This window comes from Eurosta solidaginis, chromosome 4 (genome assembly GCF_040869045.1).
Source record: "Eurosta solidaginis isolate ZX-2024a chromosome 4, ASM4086904v1, whole genome shotgun sequence".
Classification (NCBI taxonomy): Eukaryota; Metazoa; Arthropoda; class Insecta; order Diptera; family Tephritidae; genus Eurosta; species Eurosta solidaginis.
Window position 1 is genome coordinate 178,306,390 of NC_090322.1, and position 17,196 is coordinate 178,323,585.

At 32.1% G+C, this 17,196-nt stretch overlaps 1 protein-coding gene across 22 annotated transcripts in view; it reads left to right on the forward strand.

Annotated features, from left to right (window-relative positions):
* cac (cacophony) overlaps window positions 1-17,196 on the forward strand; it is a 503,311-nt gene that overhangs the window by 434,592 nt on the left and 51,523 nt on the right. For 11 of the 22 annotated variants that reach the window (XM_067783979.1, XM_067783982.1, XM_067783980.1 and 8 more), the window contains one exon: window positions 6,675-6,737. The exons of 10 other annotated variants lie outside the window; for them this stretch is intronic. In XM_067783979.1, the coding sequence (XP_067640080.1) occupies window positions 6,675-6,737 (63 nt within the window). Of the gene's footprint in view, window positions 1-193; window positions 333-6,674; window positions 6,738-17,196 lie in introns of those variants that run through there. One more of the 22 variants, XM_067783997.1, reaches the window with a different exon arrangement.

Sequence of the window (17,196 nt, forward strand, 5' to 3'; positions counted from 1 at the left end):
TGTAAATATAGACATATATGTACTGATGCACTAGGTTATATAAATTTAGATTTTTTCTATAAATAAACACAAGAAGTTTTTATATATGTAAAAGCAGCTGTACTCTTATTGATAAGTTTATAATGCCAATCATTTCTTCTCACTTGTTTGTATGTGAATTATGTTTAAAAACACGTTTTAAAAATATATGCAGAATTGGAAGGAGGTATATAAATACAAATATGCATCTTTTAGTTAAACGTTAATAATTCCAAATCCTTATAACATTTCCGCTTATAAAGTTGTTGGTTTAAAAAAAATAATAATAAAAAATATTTGTATAATTAAATGTCCTAAAAAATTCAACACCATACATGTTGATTTTATTTATGTTATTTATATGTAACGTTTAGGAGTTCTAATAATTTATATGTATATATATTTTTTTTTGTAACGGTAAAGGTTAATATTTTCACTGTTGAAGTTACAAAAACTTAATTTTGTAGGTATATCTTTTGTGATTCGAATTGATATGGATGTACATATGTTTAACATAAATGACCATAGCAAAATATTTTGAATATTAAATTTTGGAATGCCAAAAGTTGTATAGTAAATTTTATGATTTGAAGAAAAAAACTGCTCTTTTATGGATATGCACATATTTTTAAATTTTCCGCAGATATAGCAAAGTTGACCTAATATCTGATTAAGTTCAAGACGGCGGCTACAAAGCGACATCTGTCAAATTATTTTTACACATTTTCTTATGAGGGACGTTATTAATGGCGCGACAGAACAGCACCGACATTCAATCACTAAAGCCGTTGTAGACAGATTAATTCTAATTTTATTTTTGTGTAGCGACAGTGAGTGGTGTCCTTTTTGTTTTGTCAATAAAACTAAAATAAAAGTAAATGACAGATAATAAAAGCTAAAATAATTATTTTCGGCATTTTTTAAAAATAATTGAAATTTGTTTCTAAATTTTTCGCTACGGTTTGCTATAATTTATATTTGTGTCTACAGCGTTCAAAGTATTCAAGTAGCCAATACTTGGCTACGGTTGTCGTCAAGCTTTGCTTCATTCTGGTTGTGGTCTGTAGACGCCGTGTTGAATGTAATTAGCAAGCAGTGAATTAGTTTTCGCTTGTACTTTAAGCAGTGAATATCTCTTGCGCATATTTAATGGTAAAACTTTTTTCGCTTTTCTCCATATACACACATCCCATTAAACATCGAACTAATATTTCTTCAGCCTTTAAACAAATCATAATTCTTAAGCTGATATTCAGTATCATTCACTAAATACTCTCTAATCTTCTAGTACTCAAGTTGTTATCCAGCACTTTTCTCCAATTATTCTCTAAAATTTAATAAACTTTTTGACACTTATAGTTCTCGAGTTAATCTCCAACCTAATTCTCCAACCTTATTGAGATTTTGAGTAATTTATGATTATATAATTTTATCCAGCATATTTCTCTTAAAAATGGGCTTTTTCTTGAGAGCACTGTGGTTAAAAAAAAAACTCGTTCATAAATGTTATTACATGAGTGAACAGTGGAAAAGATATGTGAATCAAATCCGTCTTACATGTTGCTACCAGAGGTTTATTTAATGGCCAAACTGAGAACCCATATCAATAACCAGGACCCATATTATCAAATAACTCCGTTCTATTGGAAAATACTAGAAGATTTCTGTTGTTACCGCTATATTCCCTGCCACAACGTCTACAGGTGGGATGTACAGAATGTCGGAGTCGCTTTCACGGCTTCTGTTATAATAGCTGTGTTTTTTTTTTTACACGCGTATACGTTTCGTTTGCGCGTGAAAGAAAACGCCTCTCCTCGCTTAGATAATGCTTAGGAGACCCATCTAGTGTGGCTGTTCACTAAACAAAGCCACGTATAGTATAGAATAAGCTTTTAAATCGCTGTAAATACCCAAAGAAAGAGGAAGGGTAATAAGCTTCAAGTACACACAATATGAATTTTGAGAGACTCATAACTTGAACTTTTTATACTCAGCTTAGCAAAGATCACAGAGTATATTAATTTCGTTCGCATAACGGTAATCCGTAACGGCATAACTAATCGAGATAGGTATAGACTTCTATATACCAAAATGATCTGGACGAAAAAAGAAATTCATTTAGCCATGTCCGTCCGTCCGTCCGTCCGTAAACACGATAACTTGAGTGAATTTTGAGATATCATGATGAAATTTGGTACGTAGGTTCCTGGGCACTCATATCAGATCGCTATTTAAAATGAACGAAATTGGACTATAACCACGCCCACTTTTGCTATATCTAAAATTTCGAAAAACGGAAAAAATGCGATAATTCATTACCAACCACGGATAAAGCGATACAAATTGGTAATGGGTTAACCTTATGACGCAGAATAGAAAATTAATAAAATTTTGGACAATGGGCGTGGCAGCGCCCACTTTTAAAAGAAGGTAATTTAAAAGCTTTGCAAGCTATAATTTGGCAGTCGTTGAAGATATAATGAAATTTGGCAGGAACGTTACTCCTATCACTATATGTGTGCTAAATAAAAATTAGCGAAATCGGATGACGAACACGCCCACTTCAAAAAAAAAATTTTTTAACAAAAAATTTAATATCTTTACACTGTATAAGTAAATTATGTCAACATTCAACTCCAGTAATGATATGGTGCAACAAAATACAAAAATTAAAGAAAATTTCAAAATGGGCGTGGCTACGCCCTTTTTCATTTAATTTGTCTAGACTAGTTTTAATGCCATAAGTCGAAATAAAATCTACCAATCCTTGTGAAATTTGGTAGGGGCATAGTTTGTATGACGGTAACTGTTTTCTGTGAAAATTGGCGAATCGGTTGAAGCCACGCCCAGTTTTTATACACAGTCGACCGTCTGTCCTTCCGCTCGGCCGATAACACGATAACTTGAGCAAAAATCGATATATGTTTACTAAATGTAGTTCACGTACTTATCTGAACTCACTTTATCTTGGTATAAAAAATGGCCGAAATCCGACTATGACCACGCACACTTTTTCGATATCGAAAATTACGAAAAATGAAAAAAATGCCATAATTCTATACCAAATACGAAAAAAGGGATGAAACAATTGGATTGGTTTATGGACGCAAAATATAACTTTAGAAAAAGACTTTTTAAAATGGGTGTGACACCTACCATATTAAGTAAAAGAAAATGAAAAAATAATCAGGGCCAAATGCAAAACCCATTGGAATCTTGGCAGGAATACTGTTCGTGGTATTACATATATAAATAAATTAGCGGTACCCGACAGATGATGTTCTGGGTTACCCTGGCCACATTTTGGTTAAAATACTCATTAACACCTTTCATTTTATAACCATATCGTACAAACACATTCTAGAGTCACCCCTGGTCAACCTTTATGGCGATATCTCGAAAAGGTGTCCACCTATAGAACTAAGGCCCACTCCCTTTAAACTACTTATTAACACCTTTCATTTGATACCCATATCGTACAAACACATTCTAGAGTCGCCCCTGGTCAACCTTTATGGCGATATCTCGAAAAAGCCGTCCACCCATAGAACTAAGGCCCACTCCCTTTAAAAATACTCATTAACACTTTTCATTTGATACCCATATCGTACAAACACATTCTAGAGTCACCCCTGGTCAACCTTTATAGCGATATCTCGAAAAGGCGTCCACCTATAGAACTAATGCCCACTCCCTTTAAACTACCTATTAATACCTTTCATTTGATAACCATATCGTACAAACACATTCTAGAGTCACCCCTGGTCAACCTTTATGGCGATATTTCGAAAAGGCGTCCACCTATTGAACTAAGGCCCACTCCCTTTAAACTACTTATTAACACCTTTCATTTGATACCCATATCGTACAAACACATTCTAGAGTCGCCCCTGGTCAACCTTTATGGCGATATCTCCAAAAAGCCGTCCACCCATAGAACTAAGGCCCACTCCCTTTTAAAATACTCATTAACACCTTTCATTTGATACCCATATCGTACAAAGAAATTCTAGATTCACCCCTGGTCCACCTCTATGGCGATATCTCGAAAAGGCGTCCATCTATAGAACTAAGGCCCACTCCCTTTTAAAATACTCTTTAATACCTTCCATTTGATACCCATGTCATACAAACACATTCCAAGGTTACTCTAGGTTCATTTTCCTACATGGTGATTTTCCCTAATTTTGTCTCCAAAGCTCTCAGCTGAGTATGTAATGTTCGGTTACACCCGAACTTAGGCTTCCTTACTTGTTTAGACTAAAATTTATTCGGTTACAAAACTGCATACTCAAAAAAATTAAGCTAACTGGAAAAAAAAGCTCGGACTTTTCATTCAAATTTCTCTTGTTTTTTCAAAAACGTTCTAAAGATTGATTTGCATAGCTTCAGTTATATAATTCAAATAGGTTTTTTCAAAAGTTTTCGAAAATAAAAGAAAAAAGAATTTATTAATTTTTCCAAAAGGAGCTTTTCGGCCTATAAATAAAAAGACAAAAACTTTTGTTTTTTCTTATTCTCCTACGCGTTTCGATGTTTTTTATAACATCTTCATCAGGGAGTCTGGTTTATTCTAATAAAACATAAAACGAAAAAACAAACATTAAAAAGTTATTAATAACTAACATCAAGCAATAACATATTTTCCAACAGTTCACTTAAATTTAACATAATACAATAACATTTGAATTGCAATTTAGTCTTTAGACGTAAAATTTAACATAAAACGTTTACCTTTAACATAAAATGTTTCATTTTTACATGTAACATTTATTAACAAAAACGTTCATTCAACAACATACATATATGTACAAACTAGCACAATTAAAATTTTCGACTGCGTCCATTACCTCGTCCATTGCATTTGATGGCAGTTGTGTATGCGCCGTTTATATTATTTACGTCTTCTTTGAAGTTTACCGTCTTCTCTATTTTTTGTTGTATGCGTAACCCTTCGAGTGCTAGTCGCGTCCTCTCTCTACTCTCTATATCTAAAATCTTAAGATTATCGAAGTCCGCTGTATGGCATTTGCTGGTTAGGTGCTCAGCAATAGCAGTAGTCGTTTTCATATTTTTCGCATCTGATTTGTGCTCACTAATTCGGATGCCCAATGATCTCTTGAGATCTCGTTTTCATATTTTTCGCATCTGATTTGTGCTCACTAATTCGGATGCCCAATGATCTCAAGAGATCTCAAGAGATCATTGGGCATCCGAATTAGTGAGCACAAATCAGATGCGAAAAATATGAAAACGACTACTGCTATTGCTGAGCAACTAACCAGCAAATGCCATACAGCGGACTTCGATAATGTTAAGATTTTAGATATAGAGAGGAGAGAGAGGACGCGACTAGCACTCGAAGGGTTACGCATACAACAAAAAATAGAGAAGACGGTAAACTTCAAAGAAGACGTAAATAATATAAACGGCGCATACACAACTGCCATCAAATGCAATGGACGAGGCAATGGACGCAGTCGAAAATTTTAATTGTGCTAGTTTGTAAATATATGTATGTATGTTGTTGAATGAGCGTTTTTGTTAATAAAGGTTACATGTAAAAAGGAAACATTTTATGTTAAAGGTAAACGTTTTATGTTAAATGTTACGTCTAAAGACTAAATTGCAGTTCAAATGTTATTGTATTATGTTAAATTTAAGTGAACTGTTGGAAAATATGTTAATGCTTGATGTTAGTTATTAATAACTTTTTAATGTTTGTTTTTTCGTTTTATGTTTTATTAGAATAAACCAGACTCCCTGATGAAGATGTTATAAAAAACATCGAAACGCGTAGGAGAATAAGAAAAAACAAAAGTTTTTGTCTTTTTATTTATCGGCCAAAAAGCTCCTTTTGGAAAAATTAATAAAAACTATACTCTGGCCCAAAATCACTAATGAAAAAAGAATTTGCTTGACGATATTCGATGAAATATGAGTATACTTAAGCCACGAAAAAACAGATGTTGCGATTAAAATATGTCAGACATTGTAATGGTCAAGAAAATTACATAAATTCAAGGATATTACTGATATCTTAGCAATATACCTGAAACATTTCACCTAATTAAGAGAAGCCACCTTGTTGTTCTAGTGGTAGCAAGATACCCAATTCGACAAGCACATTCTCATACCCCTACTACGATGTTAAAAGGGATGTGTATAGATGGGGGCTAGCCCTGCCGCGGGTACGAAAATTCGTATGCCTAGTGGCAAGCCTGCGGAACTGCAGGGAGGGGTGTAGTATAAATTTATAAATTTTTTTAAAGAAAGCAAAACTTTTGTGCAAGCGTTGCAAACATGCATTTTATTTGCGATATAAAACGGGTTTTTCTTCAAATGCTATATTTTTGCGACCACACTATATTTAGAAATACCAAATATTTATTTTTATTTATAACCAACTTAAATATTTAGAATAAGTTGAGCGTTGAATTAATTGCAAATTGTTTTGTGTGTTCTTTAATCAAATTTAAATATAAAAACAATATCACATTCATCGTCAAAATCAATAAAACAATAATAAATTTAAATCAAAAACAACCGAATATCATTAAAAAAAAACAAAAAAAAAAAAACTTAACTGAATCAAATTGCTTACCTAAACAATTTACAATTTATAACATAACTGCAAAATCTTCTCAAATGATCAGCCGAGAAAACGCCACATAGAAGACGAAGAAGGCGTTCCCAGTCCGACAGCCGACGATCAGCCGGTATTATTATTTTTCAATCGTCTTTTCAAACACCATTACTTTACGCACATCCCAAAAAAATATTCAAACTTTATACCTATTTAGAGCTACATACATATGCATTTTCTTAGTCAAGCCTGTGTGTATACATGTATTCCTTTTTTGACTTAACTCCTTTTAAAAAAATTTTTAAAATTCATATACTGAGTTGGAGCGGAGTGGCAGCCGGTAATTATTAGGAAAACTTAAAATTTTCGTTTTCCTGCTACGCGTTTCGACGCTTTTGCCTCTTCTTGAGGGAGTCTTGTTTTTGTTTGAATAGAAAACAACTAGTAAACAATATTACACCTAACATACAACAAGTAAGTGTAAAAAATTCTGAAATTATTGCTTGTTATGTGTATTATTGTTATCTAGCTATTCTATTTTTTAATAAAAACTAGACTCCCTGAAGAAGATACGGTAGCATCGAAACACTAGGAGAGAAAAGGAAATTTTAAATTTTGCCTTCTAATTACCGCCGCCAAAGCTCCAACTCAGTATATAAACACCAACATTTTGGCCCATTAAACAGTTACAAATATTCATTTTATATATACATAAGTATATACAAATACATTCTTCTTTTCAACTTAATATTTCCTACTAATATTTCTAACTTACGTAAATGTATGCTTACAACCATGCTAGATACGTAAGCCATTTAGTATATACTTAACCTTTTGGCTGATACGTCATATCAACAGATCTGTCTACTTACTGTTAATTTCTTATACAAACGTATGTGCTATGTATATGCCAGCAACATAAATTTATTCGATGGTTTTTTTGAATAATAAATTCCCCCTTTGTCCGTTTATTCACTACTAATGCTAAATACAATTAATGAACAATCAACTTTTTTTTATGATTAGATTCTGCTTTGTTCCATGCTTATGAAATGCTTCTTAAAACACTTAATTTTATATTCCATAATTAATAAAGAAATGTGACAAAAATGCATTGAATGGTGTCCTGATTCCTATTACGTAAATAAAAACTTCTACCTACTTACTCATTTCATATACAGTAATTTCCATGAAATAGAGCGACGCACCATCGAAATCCTATAAATAGTAAAACTGCGCAATCTATGGATTCAAAGATTTTTTTTACTAAAATTTAGAAATCGTATGTAAGTAGGCTTCACATTCATACATCAATTCAGCTTATATAGTTTAAACTATTGTCCCAAAAATTAGAAATTTATTGCAGAGTCCAATTATGAAAAATAAAGCCGGGCGAGATCTGTTATGTGACTGCTTGAAATTCCACTCAACTGTTAATAGAAACTGATGGAAGGCACTTGATGAGGTTCACCATTATTGCTGACTGTAGAGCTATGACTGACTCTATGATCCACCTGTTGCTGACAGGAATCATCATTATTAATTGGTTCTTATCGGCCTAAGCAATTTTGGCCGTTTGGTAACAAGTCACGCCAACTATCCATTTTTCGCGATAACTGATGCCAATTGGGAGCACCAAGGGAGGTCAATTCTTCCTCCATCTAGCTCTCCCAACTCAGTGGACAGCGCCCCCTTCCTCTGCTTCCAAACAGCGATGTCGACAGAAATACTTTCTTGGCCGGAGCGTCTTCGTCAATTACCATAACATGACCTAGCAAGCTAAGACTTTGGGTTTTTATTCGCAGCACTATCCTCATATCAGCGTAAATTTCATACAGCTCATCGTTATAGCTCGTTCGATACTCGTCGACGGGATTACGGACAGGACCATAAACCTTCCGGAGGACTTTTCTCTTGAACTATCCAAGAGCCGTCTCATCTTCTCTCGACACCGTCCATAATTCCGAGCCATACATCAGGACAGGTATGATGAGCGATGATTTTCCGTCGACAGAAAACTTTAATGTTAAATTGCCTACACAGTCCATTTCTAAGCTGTGATTTTTTTGCTATGAATGTTGGTTCCCAAATAAACGAAATCCTTCACAGTCTCGAATTTAAGTTCGTCAGCAGTGACGTGGCTGTCAAAGCACGAATGCACCGATTCTTTCTTGGGTGACTGCAATTACTTCGTCTTGTCCTCATCTACCGCAAGAACCACTTTTTTGCTTCTTTATGTAATCCTCGTGAAGGTGTGTTTGGTCAGACCAGTTCTATCAATATCATCAGCATACGCCAGTAATTGAACGCTCTTATAATAGATTGTACGGGTTTGTTCTGCTGCTAGAATTATCTTCTCCAGCATCATGTTAAAGAAATCGCTTCGTTTGGCTTCGAATGCCTCGGAGAGGTCCTTTCCAATCCTTACTGAGCTGGTGGTGTTGCTCAACGTCAGTTGGCAGAGCTTTATCAACTTCGCAGGGAACTTAAATTCAGACTTAGTAGCATACAACCAACTTCTTTTCGCGCTGTCAAATGCTGCTTTGAAGCCGACGAAAAGATGGTGAGTGTCGATTCTTTTATCGTGAGTCTTCTCTAGTATCTAACGCATCGTGAAGATCTGGTTGATAGTAGATTTACTAGGTCTGAAGACGCACTGATAAAGTCCGATTAGTTTGTTGACTATGGGCTTCAGAATTTTGCACATTACCCTAGATACAACCTCATACGCTATATTCAGCAGGCTGATTCCGCAATTGTTGGCGTGGTTTGCCTTTCTTGTCGGACCCCCAAATATCTGACTGCGAGAGTGACTTAAACAACTACGCATCCATAGACTTATGGGTTTTAGCTCGGTATTTTGCTGATATATTCTTAGAAACTTCATAGCAAAGTTTGAGTATCATAGCGTGATTTCTTTCAAAATTCTAGTTTATACGTATCATACCTTAACCGTCCAGTCGCTAGGTTTTATCCTTTTGAAAGTATTCTACATAAAGTGGTCCACGTTGAAGGATTTCGGCTTTGATGTCGTCTCACCAATCTTGAGTGAAACCACGGTGGTGGTTTGCGGAGTTTAATATACTGCTTCGCTGGCTATCCAAGCAGGATAAAGAACTTACATCACAACGTGCCGCGTAATGGTTCAAACAATACATCATAGAAGTTTCAACCCATAAATGTACCTTACCTACCTAATAAAATAAAATAAAATTTAGTCTACCGCTTGCTGAACGTTTTTAATGAGATAATTTTGAAAGTGCCTGGCTCCATTTCATAGAAAATCGCTGCATAAATTTTGACAATATGATTGGGGGATTGTGCGTCCATATGAAACATGCATACATAAAAAGTATATACATATATAATAACCCATACACAAATAATGTTAAATAATTTCCACATATTCTTTGTATAGATAATCATATACATAATATTATATATACACTTTCTTAATTCCATGTTAAAAAAAAAAATTATTTGTAAAAAAACCTTTGTTAAAATTTTCCAACGCAAAATAGACTAAATTTTAGAGCTTCTCAGAGCTTACGGTATTCGTGGCTCATATGTAGACGGTCATAACCCTAGGTCTGCTTACATTGAAAGAAAGCTAGTAAAATCAACGGAACTACAGGTCAGCTCAACCGAAATTGCTGGTAATTTTTATCCATTACAAATAGCTGCTGAATCAACTTCTTTCACAAATTGTTGATTCTGTTATATCCGCAAAAAAATGGTCATCATACGTAAGCCATAACTCTCTTAACTTTACAGTTATTACTGTCACCCTAAGAATAGTAATGAAAACTATTAAAATAACAGATTTTAATCAATTAGCATAGTAATAAAGAAGGTTGTTAATATGACAGAGTTTTCTGGTAAGTTTCTGTTTAAAATTAGCTGATGCTTTTGCATAATAATAGTAGTTGTTCGTTGTTGAAAGGACAAATGAAATCACCTCTTTTGACAGAAGAATTAATTACACTGATAAAAAATCTATTTTTTAAAAAATATTCTTAACTTGAGATGAACACTTTCTAGAGTGTTAAAAAGACTAAACAAATTTTTTCGCTTGACAAAAAACTCGGTACATTTTACCGAATGCCGAATTCAAGAACAAAAAACCAGACTTGCCAATGTAAGAATATTGTAAAATTTTAACATAAGTATTTATGTTTTAATTAATGTTTGGTCCGTTGGTGAACAACAACTCGTTGTTCCAATTTATCGTCCTGTACACCAATGTGTTAACTGTGAACCTTGCAAAAATATTATTGCAAGTCTTCCTTGAGATTGGCGCACGAATTTTTGTTTTTATGGTGACTAACCACAGCAACCGCGATGGGAAAGGCGCTGTTGACTTTCACAGCAGAAATAACACTCAGAGTATACGTTTCTTGCCCTAGGGATGACATGTTTTCGAAATTTTCTTGCATATTAGGAAGATTTTTTTAATGTTGTTTTTTAAGTGTTTTCGTAAATGGTAACAACCTATGGTGCATTTCACTCAAAGTCGAGAACAACCTGATTTAGTTACTTTTATAGAAATTCATTCCTTGATAACGTAAGATTTGCTGGTTTGAATAAATTAATATTTGCTACGAAACTCGCAACTGGCCAAAGAAATACAATTTTGCGTTAGGATTTTTAACCGAAAAGCACTTGTAAATTCACACGTTTAACCCTTAATTTATGTATTATAAAATCTTTTAATTTTTTTTTTAAACACCTACTACACACATATTACCAAAATATTATTATACATTAAAAACTGAAATTAGGTCTAAACTACTTTTGATTCGAAGTTTATATGAACCGTCGAGCTCCAAAAGTTGTCCCGAAAAAAAACCTAAAATAATGTAGAGTGGTACTGAAATTGTTCCAAATTTGTCCCCAAGTAGACTCGAAATAATTCTTAAAACAATCCTGAAGTATAACAGTTCTAAAAAGATTTCGATATAGTCTTGAAATGATCGTAAAATACACCGAAGTGATCATAAAATTGTCCAAGAATATATGACTTTAATTTTATGATACCATATCAGCTTTTCGTCCTAACGATGAGTCTTCTATTTATTCTAAAAATCGATGTGTCCTCGATAAAGGCCGCTTCTAATGACATTTTTTTCTTCTACCGCACTTTTACGAGCATATTTCAAAGTCTCGCTTTTATTCATTCTTAATATGAATCCCCTCTTGACGGCCGACCGTTCATATAAAAGTACAAAGAGTTGCAAGATACGTTATTTTATCTCGCGACAAGTTAAACATACCGGATTCACTATGATACTTTTAGTTGAACATATTTCGACTGGATCGATTTTAAGTTGTGAACAGGCCATTAATGGCTAATAGTTCTTTCTTCTCATGACTTGTTCGAATAAGGATATTTCCACCTATGCAACTGTGTTGTAGGAACTGAAAAGATTTCCACGTTACTTCCTTCCTATACCTCCATAAGTCGCCCATCAGCTCTATTCACTTGTCCAGGGGAACACTACGAAAAGCTTAACGAATTGGCCCCGCAAAACTAGTGCCAATTTTATTTTTCACAACGTTGGTGCTGCCTGGTTTAGAGCCACCCTAAAATAAGTTGTTTTACTGGTAGTGATGTCATCTGATAGATCAATCGTGCTAGTTGAAATGTTTTCTTAGCCTCTTTGCATCTCCCCAAATTTGCTCTTATGGTTCCAATACTCGCTTCCGCAACGTCTTCCTACTGCGACCATCAATGCTTCATAATTTTTCCGTTCTCTATCTGAAATGATCTCTAAGATTTCAAGAGCGTAATCTTTAAATACCGCGAACAGTGCAGCAACTTTATCTTCAGCACTCCAGTTTTCCACTACTGACGTCTTCTCAAATTAGAAATTAAATACTTAGAAAGAACAGAACCCTCAACATTTGGGGATTTTACATTCGTGTTGCTCCATGCGACAGTTGGGAGATTTAGTTGCAACTGTTGGATTCGTCTTCAAAACATCCACCTCGGCCTCTATTTTGTCCTGAAATTTTGCAATGACAATTGGTATATACATACGTGTCTCTTGCGCTTCCAGTTGACATGCCAGATATGTATGTCTGCTGTTCTTTCATCTTCTATGTAATTAGTGCCGACGTTTCTAACATATGTATCTCCTGTGCTTTAATCTTGGATGTTATACGTGTTTCCTGCGAATCCATTTAAGATGCCATTGTGAACATTTGTGCAGATATTGCTGCCAATATCATGTTCGAGTCTCTGTTTTCAGCATTGTATGGAGTGTTTCGTTTTCGTCTTCAATTTTTGTTGTTGCCTCTTCCACAACAGGATGAAAGACATACCCCTTTGCATTAATTCCTTTCCAAATCCATAATTTCTTATAGCTCTGCTTCCGTCTTCATTAAGTCCTTTGTCCCCAGAAAGTCTAGAATTTATTCAGTATATTCTCTTCTGACATTTATTGTTGGGTATCCTAGGAACCTTTTGTTGTTGTTCGAATCACTGAATTGTCGTATTTTATTTAGAGTGGAAGTAGAAATTTACAATTCAAAATATTCGCGTACTTCACTTACAACGTTTTAAAATGAGACTGATTGATTATTCCTATAATTTCTATTCCTATAATTATAAATTACGCTGCTTTTGTACTCTCGGTGGACTCGTCATTATTTTCTCCCATCGTGTACACTTAGCGAACAGCCTTCTCGAATAGTTCCTTGTTTATATCTCATTGCTGTATATCTGCTATATGCATGCTTATGTGAATCATAGCATATGCGCTCTTTATGCTGTGAGTGAAATATCGTCTGCGCTCTTTGTTACTGTTTACATGTGTGTGCAATGTTTTCTGCGCTCTTTGTTCCTGTTGTTGTTGTAGAGCATTTATTTACAAGCGGAATAGTGATGTATGGGAATGCCCGTATTGCTTTTATAAATGTATGAAAACATTTATTTGAAGCAATTTTTTAATTGTATAATTTATTTAATAATTTGGGAAAAATTTAAACAACGTGACATCAATTACATACATATACAATTAAAAAATTGCTTCAAATAAATGTTTTCATACATTTAAAAAAGCAATACGGGCAATCCCCGATTAAATCATACAAACAGACAAAATTGGTTAATTCGTTGTAGTTCTATAAATAGAACAAAAACAGCAACAAATACCAAAATTTCTTGGAAAACCGCCGTACCAAGCATAGCTTTAACACATAATTGCATACGAAGTATGCAATGTGTAAAAGATTAAAATATGCAAAAGAAGGCAATTGGGAAAAACTTTACAACAACTAAGGTATGACGTAGCTGAATGCGTTTGTAACCATTTCAACTATCGTAGGAGTGCGGGTTCGACTCCCACTGCCGGGAGAAAAGGCTTTGAAGAGATTTACAAGTTATAATCGAAACAGCTGTCGCCTTGTCCGTCTTGATGTCACGTTGTTTAAATTTTTCCCAAATTATTAAAGAAACTCAGTTAAATTTACATTATTCTTCTTTTTTTTAAAGCACCTAAATGACACAAATGAAAATAATACATACCTACAAATTAAATTTTCATGAATTAGATGACAACTTTAGCACACAACTTTTCACAAATTTAAAACTTAAGGTTTTAAAAAATTTCAGTACACTTAGTTAAAAAACTGTAGAAAATGCTATGGTCAATTTTAAAAGTTATTTATAATGTTGTGTAGTTTATTCTATTATCAGATAAATCTTAATATTTACTCACATACTAATTAAGTTATTACTTATATGTCAATTATAATAAATACCCATTATCAATAAATATTAAAATATTACACACACATACATAGATAGGCGAAAGAAATATTGATGCTAGAAATCAAACAATTTGGCAAACAATTGGCGATCTTTGTGTTTAGCTGCGCAAAAATTTAAACCAATATGTCCTATATTTAGTTAAGATTTAAAAATTACCTTAATTTTAAGAGACTTAAAAATTACCTCATTTAAAATTTTTAATTTTTTTTTTTTAAGTTTGACTTAAGTGATTTTCTTTATGCTATAATTTTTTGTATAGGTGTTTAGTTATTATTAAAAACTATTTTGGCATGCACTTTTTTAAGGTTTTTACAATTTCGTATTTATGACCAGAAAATAAAATTCACATTGTTTGTCCCTCAAGTACACCTAAAAATAGTATGAGTGCAGTTTGAAAACGTTATTTTAGTGCTCTCAGCATGTATTTCCTACTCTATAAAATTTAGTGGTAAAATATAAATAATAAATAATATAAAATAGAAAATAAAACGAATTTTAAAGCAAAGTAAATCCAACTGCAAATTAAAGTACTTAAATAAGAAGCTTTATAACAAAACGCAGCAATTATATGTGAAGCATTAAGAGACTATTGCGAAAATAAAATTATTAAAGAAAACAAGTTTAATTTGGTTTTTAGAAAATGAAATTGGTTTGTATTAAGTTTCATTTGATTTAAAAAAAGTTTCATTTGATTTAAAAAAATTTCTTTTGATATGAAAAAAATTTTGATTTGAAAATTGTTTAATTTGATTTGAAAAAGATTTCATTTGATTTAAAAAATTTCAACTGATTTCATTTTATTTGAAAAAATTTTCATTTGCTTTGAAAAAGTTTTATTTAATTTGAAAAAAATTCAATTTGATTTGAAAAAAGTTTAGTTTGTATTTGAAAAAAGTTTGGTCTGATTTGGAAAATGTTTGATTTGACTTGAAAAAAATTCTTTTCATTTGAAAAAAATTTCACTTAATTTGAAAAAAGTTTCATTTGATATGAAAAAGTTTAGTTCGATTTGAAAGAAATTTAATTTAATTGAAAAAGGTTTGTTTTGACTTGAAAAAAGGTGCGTTTGGTTGGAAAACAGTTTAATTTGATTTAAAAAACCTTAACTTGATTTGAAAAAAGTTTAATTTGATATGGAAAAATTTTAATTGTATTTGAAAAAAGTTTCACTTAATTTCAAAAAATTTTCATCTAATTTGTAAGAAATATCATCTTATATGAAAAAAATTACATTTGATATGAAAAAAGGGAGGTTCGATTTGAAAAAATTTTCATTTGATTTGTAAAAAATTTAGTATAATTTAAAAAAAGTTTCACTTAGTTTGAGAAAATTTTCATTTGATTTTTAAAAAATTTAGTATAATTTAAAAAAAGTTTCACTTAGTTTGAGAAAATTTTCATTTCATGTGAAAAATCCTTAATTCGTTTTGTAAAGAAGTTTCTTTTGACTTGAAAAAAAGTTTCATTTGATCTGAGAAAGTTTCATTTGATTTAAAGTTTCATCTAATTTGTAAGAAATATCATCTTATATGAAAAAAGTTACATTTGATATGAAAAAAGGGAGGTTCGATTTGAAAAAATTTTCATTTGATTTGTAAAAAATTTAGTATAATTTAAAAAAAGTTTCACTTAGTTTGAGAAAATTTTCATTTGATTTGTAAAAAATTTAGTATAATTTAAAAAAAGTTTCACTTAGTTTGAGAAAATTTTCATTTCATATGAAAAATCCTTAATTCGATTTGTAAAAAAGGTTATTTTGACTTGAAAAAAAGTTTCATTTGATCTGAGAAAGTTGCATTTGATTTAAAAAAAAGCTTAATTTGACTTGATAAAACTTTCACTTGATATGCAAATGCTATAAGTAAACTACTTAGGTGAATGATGGTTGAATATTCTAAGAATTATCATATTTAAAACTAAAAAAAACATTGACGTCAAAATAGGCGCAGTTATTGCGTTTTGCTATAAAAGTCTTTAAATATATACATATCTACTATACATATAACTTTAAAAAAGGCTAGTAAAACAAAATTTACGTGCTTGCGCAACACATCAAAATGCATTTTAGAATTTAACTGGTATTGCGTAGAGCGTAAGACGCATAGAAATTAGTTTTATTATTACACTTATTTTATATTATAAAAACAAATGTAGATATTTTTTGCATATCATAAATATATATCAAAACTTTGCGATTTTTTTAAATACTGAAATCTTTTCTGTAAATCGATTGATACGCAGTAAAATTACATAATTCTTTATTTTTTCAGGCGCATTTCGGCCAATGTAATAAGAGACAAAAACTACAGTTTTTTTTATTCTCCTACGCGTTTCGATGCTTTTTATACATCTTCATCAGGGAGTCTGATTTATTTCAGTAAATTATACAACAATGTTTTACCCAGAAAAGTCTAACTCACTGATGAAGATGTAAGAAGTATGGAAACGCGTAGAAAAATAAAAAAGCTGTAGTTTTTATCTTTTTTATATCTGCCGAAAATCTTCTTAAAACAAAATTATTAAAAATTATACACTGCCCCTAAAAAAAACCACGTACATAATTTTCATTTTTCAAATTCGAATGCAGTTTCTTTCAAACGGATTTACAGAATAAGGTCATTGCTATAAAACAAAAAAAAAATCCGTCATAATCAAAATTTATTATAGCTTTATTTACATCACTATGCATACATATCTACTTATTTAAGCTATTTTACAAGTCTTATTTCTTGAATGCTATTTCAAACAATTTAAATTATTCAAAAATTTTTTAAATTCTTCTTATCATGCAAACTAAATAATAATAAAAAAAACTTAA